Genomic DNA, 13460 nt, shown 5'->3' on the forward strand with positions numbered 1-13460 from the left:
ATCATGTTTAATTAAAAAACTACAGACAAAAAAACTACATACCCACAATCCTTGAGTGAGATCAACAAATCAGAGAAGTCAGAGTTATTTCATTTTATTTTTGGAATATTTAGCAATAAATGTGAAATATATTGAGTATATATTATTTGTATGTTGATGTTTTACACTTATAACCAGTGTTTTATGTTGTGGCATGCAGTGCTTTTTATGTTGCTAAAAATGAACGTTTTCTTATTTTATTTCTTGTTTTAATGTACATTCTTGCTTAAAAACACAGACTAATGTTTCTCCATTTTTTGGAGTTCTTTAACTGTTCTATTTGTATTTTCATTTGTTTTATCTGATTTAACTTTATTTTATGTATTTATTTTTAACGTGTTTTTCATTCACACAATAACTTACATGTAGTATTCAAGTTGCTACTATGAGTTACCCAGAGTCAGTCACAGTTTCTATTTGCGCAACAGCTGTGGTATCACCTTGAACCATAGTGTAAGCGACGAAAGTAAACATCAAAGATAACAGCATCTATAACACTGAAAACTGTCCAGGGCATTTCCGTTCGCTCAGTAGGCATTCAATTAAAATATGGTTGTGCATCTTGAAAATGTACAGGTGTAAGTTTAGTGGTAGTATGTGATTGACACTCTTGTAAATAACTGAACCTAAAGCTGGAATAACTACGTGATTTTTGCCCAGATTATTTCCCCAATTTAGAGTCTGGAGAGGTTGGAGATACATTATACACCACAAACATTTTATCATCTTCAACTTCATGTAAACTTAATGTGGAGTTGCATTGTATCTGCAGTACAAACTTGGTGAACTTGTATAAAGGTGAACACTGCTTTATCCTTGGTCAAATACTGTGCACATGCCTTTAGTGCACTCAAAGTTCACCTAGACTCTCTCTCTCTCTCTCTCTCTCTCTCTCTCTCTCTCTCTCTCTCTCTCTGCTGATGGTCAGTGGTTCATCTCTTTGGCATTACAGCTGTAACGGGGGTTGCATTGTTGCAAGTCCAGCCCCAATCTAGAGGTTAAACCTGTGTGCTTACTTAAACGCAAATATGTGGCTTCCACCACACAAGGTGGTTGAGTCTCTCGTTTGCCACAAATTTCAGTCCTATAATTCTGCTTGGAAGCTATTCAGTCATACAGAAGAGAGTTGTTATAATGGTGGTTTGGAATAAGGGCTGTTTGTCTGACAGCGGAAAGGCTGCTGTGTTGAACAACAGCATGTTGTCTGAAGGGAGGATGGGCAGATAAACATATTCTGGTCAGACAGTGGCTGCTTGATAATTAGCTGGAATGTTGAACCTCAGTACTGTTCCACCATCTATGTGTTCTGTCGTTCCAAAATTTTATCATTCTGGATTGTAATATGTGATTTGTTTGTGAGTTTATTGCTAAACTCTGTTTTAAAGGGTTTTGGATAGATAAAGTTCTGCTTAGTTGTGTGGTTCTTCATCAGACCACTAGAGGGCAGCCTAAACTTGATGCTTTTTTATTTTCAAGTGTTTATTTTGGTCTCAAATGTGGCTTTGACTTTATCTTTGTAATGCTGGTAAAATGATTATATTATTACACTGTTATTAGACAGTTATTACTACCATAAATCGTAATAGACACTTTTCCCCTCATGTTAACCAAACATGTTTGTTTGTTTTTTCTTCATTTTCAACATTTTATCCATTTTGTTTTTTTATGTCACATTTTGCTGCTAATCCAGTAAACCTCTATAAAACACAGCTATGGGTAAATTTATTATTATTATTATGGTTATCTGGGTTATTTTTAGTACTCTATTTTATAAAAATTATTCTGGTCAGAGTCTGGTCATTGATTAAATGTCTGTGTATGCCGAATGCCTGATTATTCTCACCATTCGTTTTGCTTTCTCCTTGTCAGATGTGTGTAACAGCACTGATCTTCCTGAGGTGGAAATCATCAGTTTGCTGGAGGAGCAGTTGCCTCATTATAAGCTGAGAGCTGACACTATATACGGCTATGACCACGACGACTGGCTCCACACACCTCTCATCCCACCTGACGTAAACCTCGACCTGACCACTGAACAGATCGAGGAGACCCTCAAATATTTCCGTAAGCACACAATCACTCGCTCTCGTCCTGCTTCTCTACTTTTCGCGCTTTAATTCATTGTCTTACCTGACACTCATGAAGTTTTCTTTTCCTCTCACCATATTTTCCACAAAGCTCTTAAAATCGTTTTATCCAAAAGTCTATCAGTGCTGCATTTTTGTAACTTGTTTACTGGAAATATCTGCATTTTATGCACAAGTTAAATCAGAAGATTATTTTTATGATCTCATTTTCCATGTATAAATGACTTATGATACTTAAGATAGAATTTGGTTAATACATGTACAGTTGCTGGTACAGTATGTGACAGCTGTGTTTCGTAGCCACAACAGTCGCATCGACAGGCAGCCGTCCTTCACTGCTGCTCATTGGCATTGGAGTGACACCAGTTTTAAGTTGATAGGTCTGTTAGATCAGTTCCTTTTGCCATGATCTGTCCTTGAGTTCGATTAAACACTGAGCTCGTCACCATTTGACCACATGCAAAACTTTTATTTTATTCAGTATTTAACAGACAGATCTGGAGTTGACCTTGCATCTTGCCAGACTCTTGTTGAAATAGTAAAATGAATGCAGTTAACATTGTAATGATTATGTTTTGGCCTCCCTGGAAAATTATTTTACATAGAAATGCAAATGTGTTCCAAAATGTCCAGTGCTACAGTATAAACAGATTCGGTTCCCTTGTATTTATTTATGATTGATTATAATATTCTTTCTTTCTTGACATTTAAATACTGTTATTATAGCTGTCTTTCGGGGTACAAGAAATAATTTACAAAGTAAATAACTTACAAAGTAATTTGAAAACTTTCTGTGAGATTTAATTTCACAAACAGCGAATCACCGCACTTTCTCTCTCTCTTTCACATTCAAAAAATGTGCAAATGGCTTCAAATCACCACATCACGTCTGCATTATAAGCGAGCTGCCCAGTTGACACAGGAATTGTCACTTGCACAGTTGAGGCAGTGTTGCATCGTCACTGAAGTTTATAATTTGCACTTATTTAAAAGTGTTGCCAGTGTTTAAACCATTCAGCACTCACATGCTCTTCTAGAGACTACGCATTGCACTCATATGCACACGCATCTGCCTCACATACTCTCTAAAAAATTATTCAGGGGACCTGTTACCACAACTTAAATTCTAACTGAATAATTTAATAAAACCTTTTAAATTGCAAACATTATTTTGTTGAGTGCAGAGTTTGTTGAGTTACATAATAGTGCTGATCATTACATTAACTTGACAGTGAGTCAACTGATCAGTGCATTAACTTGACAAAGTGACAATAAGTGAAGAAGACTTTGTTGAATTATGAGTGAGTCATTGAATTATTCACTCAAGTGATTTGTTTAAAACCACTGATTAATTTAGAAAAGAACCCCACTACTGTGTGCTGCTTGGAAATGCGTGGTTGTTCCTGTTGTGTTTTTGTTTTAAACATTTTTGTTTGTTTGTTTTTGTTTTGTTCTTTAAGCAAAAAGTCAAAGTAATTGCCAATACTGTCAAAAATATAAGTTACTCAATATTAACTTCCTTACTGTTAACTTCTTATTGTGTGAATTTTAGTAACTTTTTTATTTTTAATGCATTTCAATACTTTAGTTACTTTACTTAGTTTATTTTTTATTTTTTATTGACAGTCTCCCCAAGTTATTTGTCAACAAAATCGCAAAATCAAGTTTTCAAGTTTTGGAAATTAAGCCAAAATTGATACTTCTTTTTTTTGTTTTGTTTTTTGCCACACTATACTGTGGTCATGCCACGTTTTAACATTATGGGCCCTATTTTAACGATCTAAATGCAAAGTGTAACGCACACGGCTCAGGTGCACTCAGGGCGTGTCCAAATCCACTTTTGCTATTTTAACAACGGAAAAACGGTCCGTGCGTCGGGGCGCATTTTTGGAGTGGGTTGTACCTATTCTCTTAATGAGTAATGGGCGTAATGTTCAGTAAACCAGTCAGAGTGTCATCTCCCATTCCCTTTAAGAGCGAGATGGCACAAACCCCCATTGTCTTTAGCCCTAAATAATATGGAAAATATGTGTCATTGCTGTAATGCAAAATATATAAGTAATAGTAGCTGTAGTAGTTTTAATTGTAAAGGTCATTTGTAAGGCACTGAATATTATTTTTGCCTGATTTGTGCTAGAAAAAAATATTGATGATTGGGTTTATTCTTTGCAAAAGAAAGCACCATGTTCTCAGTTCTTTTTTCAAAAAAAAAATGACACTGTAAAAAAAAAAAATCTTAATAGTCCTTAATGCATTTTATTTTTCTTTTAATTTTTCCCTTTGTTTCCTCTGATCACTCCTCATATCTCACAACTCCATAAATCTATTACCCGACCAGCATGATGTCATCAGTGTGTGCCTTTCACCCATAAGCCGAAGAACTGGCAGCTGGAAAGTCATCAATAGCAGGTCCACGGCACAGGAAAATGACATCATGGATGAACGCAAGCTTGTGATTGGATAATTTACACCAGGGATGCCCGACCCTGCTCCTGGCGATCGACTGTCCTGCAAAGTTTAGCTCCAATCCTAATCAAACACACCTAAAGCAACTAGGCTCACTTAAAAATTAAAGGAAGGTGTGTTTCATTAGGATTGGAGCCAAACTTTGCAGGACAATCGATCCGACAGGATTGGGCACCCCTGATTTACACCATTCAAGTATACATTGTCATGCTCAGTAAAGTCAAATAAGCAAATATGATCAAATGAAATCAATAAAGTATTTCAGTCTGCAATGAATATCAAGGAAAAGCTTTTATATAGATTAAAGAAGAAAAATCCAGGATTTAAAACGTCCAGGACAACTGCACATTAAGAGTGTCTCCGTTTTTTTCACCATCCTATTTGCTGCAGTTCTTGGCACAGTGAATTCTTTTGGCAGGCAGACAGCAGCAGAACACCTACCATCACTGTACAAGCACTTATACTTGAGCTGAGCAGCAAAATGAAAGACGCTGCTAGATGCCTGGCAGAAAAGATCAGTGGAAGAGTGATGGGGAAATACATGAGGAAGTTCAGCAGCAGAGCACATGCAGACACATGCAGTCACTAATACAGGCTGGAGTCAGAGCCAGTTGTCATGGCAACCTTTATATAGGGAGGCGCCTTGGAAATGGGGAGAGATGAGGAGACCGGGTCAGGCTGTGACGAAGCAGCTCTGAGGAAGTGCGCTCTGATTGGCTGGCTTTGCTGGTAGGAGCCGCCCTCCTGAGTGTGATACAACCTTGACTATAGCGGTACAGTTTCCTTGCGCAACACTGCTGGCTTGACACTACACTGCATTTTTTCCCCTTCATCATCTCTTGTTCTCTGACCTTGTGTGTGTAGAATGTCTTGTGACGAGTCAGAGGCAGATCGGTAGATCGGGCTACCATGCTTCTGGGAGAATGGGTGGCCATGGGTACATGTATGTGTGTGTGACCTCAGACGCCGGACAGGAGAGGCTGAAGCTCAAGACTGAGGGAGACTGAGCATGCAGAGGTTTGTGGAGGCTGATTACTACGAGCTGGACTGGTATTATGAAGAGTGCACTGACGGTAAGACCATGGTGGAAAAATCCTGTTGGCTGCCACTAAGTGGGAATAATTGGGTGGAGGGGTGGGGAGAGTTAGCCGTGGGAATTAAACACTTTCAGAAAGTTAGTAAGTAGCAAGGGCTGCCATGGATGAGACTGTGAAAGAACGCTGAAATAAGATTTGGGCCGAGGCATGTGAATGACAGAGGTACTGTGGAGGTACCTCTCAGCTCCTGTGTTCCCACACTCAGCACCATTTCACCTTGAAGGGTACTCTTTAAAATTATTTGTATTAATAAGTCACAGACTTTATGTAATGCTTAAAAGATCGGAAGTTCATATATTTATATAAAAAAAATATATATATATATATATAACAATTTTATATATATTTGTTATTGTATTTATATTTTATATTCATTTTAATCATAAATAATAATTTTATTATCAATAAAAAATATGTATTTATTAAATTAACAATTATTTCCCCCAAATTTAGTTAAAAGTTTAAATGAAAAATGTATTAGATTTTTAATGACAGCACCACTCAAGCTGACAAGAAATGTACAAATTTTCTGTAAAACCTGATGATCATATTATCCAAAATTATTTAAGAATGTTCCAGACAGCATCCTGTGGCAGGCAAAAATAAATAAATAAATAAATAAAATAAAATTTACCTTTTTTTTTTTCTTTTTTTAAATCATTAAATGTAAGATATTCAGAATCTTAAATAATTTGTAATAGTCTTATGTCAACATTACTTGTTTTTTTTATTTAATGATGTATTAATTATTTATTTATAATTTTTAATAAGTTTTAAAATGTATTATTATTATTATTATTATTATTATTATTATTATTAATAATCAGATTTAATTTACATTTGAAATCCAAGGTTTGTAATTTAGTCTCAGACTTCTGGACCCCCAAGACATGACAGTTCTTAATATTTGAATGCACTTGTTTGGTTTTGAACTTAATAAAGTGTTCCCTTTAAGACTTCTTAAAAAGTCTAGATGCCTATGTTTCAGCAGAAGTGCCTAATAACCATAAGTTTCATTCACTTGTCTCATATTCTTAAAGCAGAGAGGCATAAAATGATTCTTATGTAATCAGGTTTAAATCACATTCATAACCCAGTCAGTTACATCTGAATACACATAGCCATGAAATCTCACTTGTCTGTTGTTCTGTCAAAAACATTTTTATATATTTGTGCAAATCAATAAAATGATTGTGCACACACTGACATTTAGTTTCAGTGCTACCTCTGAGGTCAGCCACTGATGATGCGCTGGTGTGTAGACATTATGAAGTCATGCCCCCCGGCTGTTTCGCAAGCAGCAGGTTATATCACAGCACTGCACTCTGATCTATGCCTGCTGGATCTTTTATTGCTTTCTAATGATTGATTGCTGCCCTTATCCTTCCTTCCTTGTAATACCTTGTGCTGTTATGATTCCTGTCATTTACTGCAATGTTGTGTTGGCAGGCAGCGTATTATTATGCAAGTTCAGGTGTCAAGTAATGCATGTGCAATGTTTATTTAGTCATGCCTGGTCTATGATGAATAGTTAACTGTCTCAATTTAAAAAAAAAAAAAAACATAGATGAGTCACATAAGTGGATTCATTTAATACAAGGTAAAGACAGTAATAAACAATGCACAGGTGTTAGATGGAAGCGTACGTGTTTTAAAACACACCGACTGTTGTTGGCTGTCAATCTTGCAGTCAAAACAGAAATCTCTCCGGCTGAGACTGTGGTGTGAAAGACTAGTCAGAGACATGTAAATATTGTATGTGTAATGGCTTACTGGCCAGATATGAATTCATGAGTTTCAAGTCTATGCTACATTAAACCCAAATGACCAAACCAAACTATCAGTTACAGATCATTAGTGCACAATATAAGCACTTTGTGGATGATTCTCAGTGTATGTAATAATATGATATGTTTGTGTTTAAAATGAACGGTAAGAATATCATACCGAGTTATTTATTTATTTTTTTTGGCCCATATTCTTTGCTGTGGTTTGGCTCTCTATTCCTCCCATACTCCCATTTTCACTTTCTCCTCCCCTTTTAAAGTTTTCCCAGCCCTTCACCTTATTCTTCACCATTTTCAGTCAGCTTTTTCTTGCTTTTACATTTAGGCTCTTCAATGGAGCTAAAGCACAAAGGGTCAGCCATGGTTAAGTTCACACTAAAGAAAAACCCGCCTCCTTCACGCCCTCAGCCATTGTGGCATCGTCCAGTTCCTGTCACGCTATTGTGTCTCCATAGGAATGAAGGCCTTCAACAAACCACATTTAAAAAGTAGCGCTGCAGACTCCATTGCAATTATAAACAATTAGCATTCTGTCGAAATAACAAGAAATGAGTGATAACAAAACAAACCCAGACATTATTAATATGTGAATTATGTCACATTGTTAGACTAGGTGGAGTTGCACAAGAGTAGAAGTGTTGTTATCAAACACCGTATGCCTTCACACTCTATTTGTCAAGTTATTGAGTTTAAAAGGGTAAAGTCTATTACCATATTACGCTATCATAAACTTAAATGATTCAGCACGTTGCCTAGAAATTTTGTTTAGCTATTAGTTTTGTGAGGCAAGTTATTAATCAGTCCGGTCGAAATTTTATTTATTTTTTATTTATTTTTTTTAATTTGGGTAGACACGTCAACATACAATTATTATATATACAGATGGATGAATGATCACAAATATTGAACAAAATTACTATTATGTTTTTGATAATTCTAAATGATTATAAGACATTTTATTATTTAAGTTTTATTTTACATTTTCTAAGTGTAGCTTGGTTTCAAATAATATCAATTACCTAGAACCAGAAGCCCTGTGACTTCAGAAGTCACACAAATCACAATGAAATGTTATCAAAATTAGCCAACTGCATTAAATTATTATAATTGAAAATGTAATATAATTCATTATGACCACACAGAATCAAGCGATCAATCGATTCAAAATTAATAATGACTCGTAAACATTTGTATGTCTGTAAAATTCATACATAAATGATGATTAATACAAATAAATGATTAATATCACATTTAAAATACATAGAGATCGTGTTTAAAAAGTGAAATAATTGAAAATTAGTTATGCAACTATTTTGATGATGGAGTAGTGTGTGTGTAGGAGGGAAAATATGCTTAATTATTAGTATTATTTATTTATTTATTTATTTATTTTAAGTAGTGCATTTATACAAGAATTTATGTATTTTTGGCACACTTCACATAACAAAATTATTCAGATTTTAAATTAAAATATGTAGCATATGTTTGCTAACAGGTGTGCCATTTTGTCCTTTGTAATTTGACTTAATGGTTGCTGTTGTGTCAGATGTCCTGTTTGCCTTCTCTATGGCGATGTGGAATGTTTTCATCAGGGAATAGCACAGGCTCCGCCCACACAACAGGTGTAGTCAAACACAACTCAGTCACGCCTAGATAGGTTACCACGGCACGTCAGTGGAAAGTACCATTCTGTCCTCTGCAGAAGGGGGGGAGGGACTTTCTTTAAAGTCTTAAGTTAGACTAATCTTAATCTAAATCCTTCTGTAATTTCTCACAGTTCTATTCAAAAATGTATGCTGTTTTACAAAAATCTAGTTGGGTTATTTTCTTACTTAAGTGACACATCACTTGCTTTTCCTCATCTAAGTGGGTAGCATCCTAGTCTCCTGTGACAGGTGTGTGTATGTCAGAGACAGTCTATCTGATCTTTGAGATAGAGTTAATCGTCCTGCCCAACATCACGGTCTCACAGATGGCTGTGGACGTGAGGTGGCTGAGACAGCCTGGGCTTAACTAGCCCAGTGTCAGCATGGCATTGACTCTTGATCACTCGAATGAGGAGTACTTTGAGTTTGACTCCTCTTCAGAGGTCCTGGAAATATCTACCTCGTCTTACATTAGCTCAAACAGTGCTGATGATGAGGAGGATGTGGAGCCTTTTACCCTGGAGGAAGGTAGAGTACCTGTTGCTTTTGACATTTTGATCCTTTTAAAAGTCAAAAGTCCTAGTGCTTTCAAAGACAGGAACTGTCACAGTATCTCAGTGTAAGTGGCTCATTTTGAAATCTAAACAATCTAAACAGGTTTTTCCATCCTTGGTTGGTGATGACATAGGGCATATAAAATGCACACAATGTGTCAGATTCTTCATCTCGTCTGGTTTCCATTTCTTTCTGATCTTATCAATATTTGTGTTTCATAATATTCGGTGTAAACACTCAGGCAGTCATTTGTGTCAGAACATCATTACTGATGTTAGTGCCGGAGGACATCGGGGAGTTAGACAGTTTGAATCATTTAGTTTCAGTGTATTAATCATAAAGTTTCAGGAACAAGTATTCAAATATGATTTAGCTTGTGGCTAATTAAGGTCACGGTGTGCTGTTTAGATTTATTATGAATTTGCTCTGTCCCAGAACATTTCTTAAGGTTGATCATGTCAACACACAACAGACCAATCTCATGGTATTACAGCGTGCATGCCAGCACGTACTGAAAGTATGCTATTATAGAACAAGAGTAAAACTGAACTAGGTTTTTTTTTTTTTTTGGTCTAGGAATTAGTTTTGACACCAATTTTCCTCCTGTATTGATTTAAAATTTCACTGAATTAAATGTGATATTTTTAAGTAGAAATAAATAGTATTTTCTTGTAAAACACTTTCTCTTTTGTTTTTTACAGTGTACACTTTGGTGTTGAGTACAATAATAATAATAATAAAATAATAAAAGTAACTGCTATTATTATTATTATTATTATTATTATTAATTGACAATAATAATATATTTTGTGTCTCCTATGTACAAAGCAGCTGGTGTATAAAAACAAGTTAAAACCTGAATATATAATGAATTATTTATGAATATTTTATTTTTAAACTAACACTAAATCATAACCATATTTAATTATGGTTGTTTGTTTGTTTGCCCTATTTGTGGGTAAGTCTTCCTATATTTTATCGTTTTATATTTAATTACATATAGACAGTGTAAAAAAGTCATGTTTATATATAGTTTTTTATTATTATTTTTTCTATTAACTTATTACAGTGACTGTCACCCCACAGAAACCTTGAGTAGGTAAAACACACTCTAAAAAAAATGAAAAAGCATTTTATCTTTATAATCAGATTTATAAAGATATGCATGTGATTTTAATTCTAGTACCAGTTGTGCTTTTTAGTGTTAACATTTTTAAAATCAGTTGCATGTGTTAATAATTGTGACATTATTACACTGTAATACAAACTTGCCTAATTAATTGTTATGTTTTAGTACTGTAAAATGCATTAAATAATTAGTACCAAAACTCATTATGTCCTTCTTGTGTTATAATGCATTATGCTTTTTAGCAGTGTAGCAATCAGTAGGTAGATTAAATCTGCAAAATTAAATTGCATTGTGTTTTTTCAAGCATACTGTATATAAAATAAACAGAAGCTCATTAACAGTCCACATATAATGCATTATATATAGGCTTGATTGAAAGTGTTAATAAAAAAGCTGTAAATGATTATTTCTGTATTTGCACAAGTGAAAACTAACCTCTTGTGGAAGGTTATTTCAGGACCAAGAAAGTCACCTTTATTAATGCAAGATGTGTGGGAGCTATTAATGTCTGACTGTCTTCTTTGTGTCCGGTTTACATTGTGGGAATATTTGTCTTTGTGCTGTGGGATCTGTTCTGATGGCAGGTCGCCGTGTACAGCTGCTGTTACCAGTTGTCTCACCAGTTTGTCTGGTGTAAAGTGTCATGGTACGGGGGTCACTGAGTGTATGTGTACCCATGCTGGTGGATGGAAATATTTGTTATCAAGTGTGAAGCACCCTGTCCTGGGAACTTAGACCAACAGCTGTTAATAGTATAACTTAGTCTTTAATGAGTGTTTACCCATGTAAACAAACCTCGCTAAGCAGGTTAATTTATTTTTATTACATATCTTTAGTCAAATTAGCAACCCATTTAAAAAAAAAAAATCTAGTTTGTATTAATTATATATATATATATATATATATATATATATATATATATATATATATATATATATATATATATATATATATAAAACAAATTCCTAAAGAAATGTTACAATGTTACAAAATATTTCTATGTAAAAAAAAATAAAATAAAAAAAAAAACATTTTAAATTGAAATAATATTCCGCAATATTGTCTCACAATAACTTTTTTTAATCTACTTTTTATCAAATAAATGCTGTCTTGGTGAATAAGACACTTCTTTCAAAAAACATAAATAAAATAAAATAAAACAAAATCTTACCTTCACTTAAATTTTCAGCACTAGTGTGAACTGATATTATTTATGTTTGATAAAAGTAATTTCAAGCATTTAAGATTTAGTTTTAACGGTCTTTTAAATCACAAACAAAACTAATTTAGTCAAAATTGTCCAAACATTTAAATGATTGTTTCAGTGATCTTTTTTTATTTTATATTTATTGAAATTAGTATGATAAGCTTCTGTCACGTGACAGTCATTTTTTATAAATATTTAACATTATTATTTGTATTATTGATTTTAATGGTTGAATTATTAAACACCTATTGGAGGCTGATCTGTTCAGGACTTTGGTAATTGTTCATAAATGAGAATAATATCACAGAGCAATACCATTTCTGTACTTTGAGATGCATTGGGTGGATCTGTTATGTTACTATTCATCCGTATCCTATCAGCCATTGTTGTAGTGTGACTCACAGTTCATAACAAGATCTGCTGATCTAAGTTTAACCTACAGTACTGTATAATAAAACCATGAGTTAAACTATTGCTCCTAAAGAATTATTTTCCACCTTGATCAAATAATAACACGGAAAATATTCTGCATTCTTGCCTGAGTTGATAGTCTCAGGAGAAGAATAAAATATGGAGCTGATGAGTGTTTAAATGAGTCTTGCTCAAGGAATGTTTCTGTGTAGTTAATAGTTGGGTGTTGCAGGCAGGTCAATGTCTGGGTGTTGGGTAGAGTCTCTGCTCTCTTTGTGCTGACTGTGACGCAGATGGAAATGTCTGCTTTGCATTTGATTCTTTAACACCATACTGAACTCAAAGAGTTTTTTGTGCTGCTTTTGAATAGTTGGAAGCAGTATCATGGTCTAGTGTCCTTCTCAACAGCAGTACAGCAATAATGTAAATGTACCGTTTGTTGTCCTAATTAAAATGAAAAATAGATTCCCTTAAAAGTTTTGGGGCAGGAATATGTGTTTGTCAATCCAGTGAAATGTATTTTTTCTTATGCATATATTTACTTTATGATTAATTATATTGGGCATTGCTCTGTAAAATAATTTCATATTTGGACCACATTTGTAATTTTACATGATCATATGTATTTTTTTTTATCATGTAATATAAAATATTTTCTTATATTGTAAATGTATCTTTGGAGCACATCTTTATTGCTTGATAATATTTTTATCACGCAATAAAATATTCTCTTATATTGTACTAAAAATGCTTTGCTTCAAACATGTCGGCAGGGAAAGATCTGCTGGTTGTGACTATAATAAATCCATAGAGTTATTTATAATCTGGACTATGCTGACTTGTTGATAATGACAGAATATGATGATAACGGTTGTGTATCATCTCCACTGTGATAAAATAGAAGATTTCCCTGGAGAAGCAAAGATAAGATTGTGAAAGAAAGTCAGTTAGACAATATAACCTGGAAAATAGCCAAAACATCGGTTTATTATAAATCAGTTTATAAATCATTATTTGATCCTTCTATAGACCTTAT

The 13460-nt window shown here is 34.2% G+C and overlaps 1 protein-coding gene across 7 annotated transcripts in view; it reads left to right on the plus strand.

Annotated features, from left to right (window-relative positions):
• LOC113060093 (trafficking kinesin-binding protein 1-like) overlaps nucleotides 1-13460 on the plus strand; it is a 48785-nt gene that overhangs the window by 18611 nt on the left and 16714 nt on the right. For 4 of the 7 annotated variants that reach the window (XM_026228919.1, XM_026228914.1, XM_026228915.1 and 1 more), the window contains exon 2: nucleotides 1909-2103. Coding sequence is in view for 6 of the 7 variants with exons in the window: in XM_026228914.1 (XP_026084699.1) it covers nucleotides 1909-2103 (195 nt within the window). In the remaining variant the exon portion in view is untranslated. Of the gene's footprint in view, nucleotides 1-1908; nucleotides 2104-4464; nucleotides 5366-5418; nucleotides 5666-9362; nucleotides 9651-13460 lie in introns of those variants that run through there. The other 3 variants (XM_026228918.1, XM_026228917.1, XM_026228916.1) reach the window with 3 other exon arrangements.

Source organism: Carassius auratus, chromosome 41 (genome assembly GCF_003368295.1).
Source record: "Carassius auratus strain Wakin chromosome 41, ASM336829v1, whole genome shotgun sequence".
Taxonomy (NCBI): domain Eukaryota; kingdom Metazoa; phylum Chordata; class Actinopteri; order Cypriniformes; family Cyprinidae; genus Carassius; species Carassius auratus.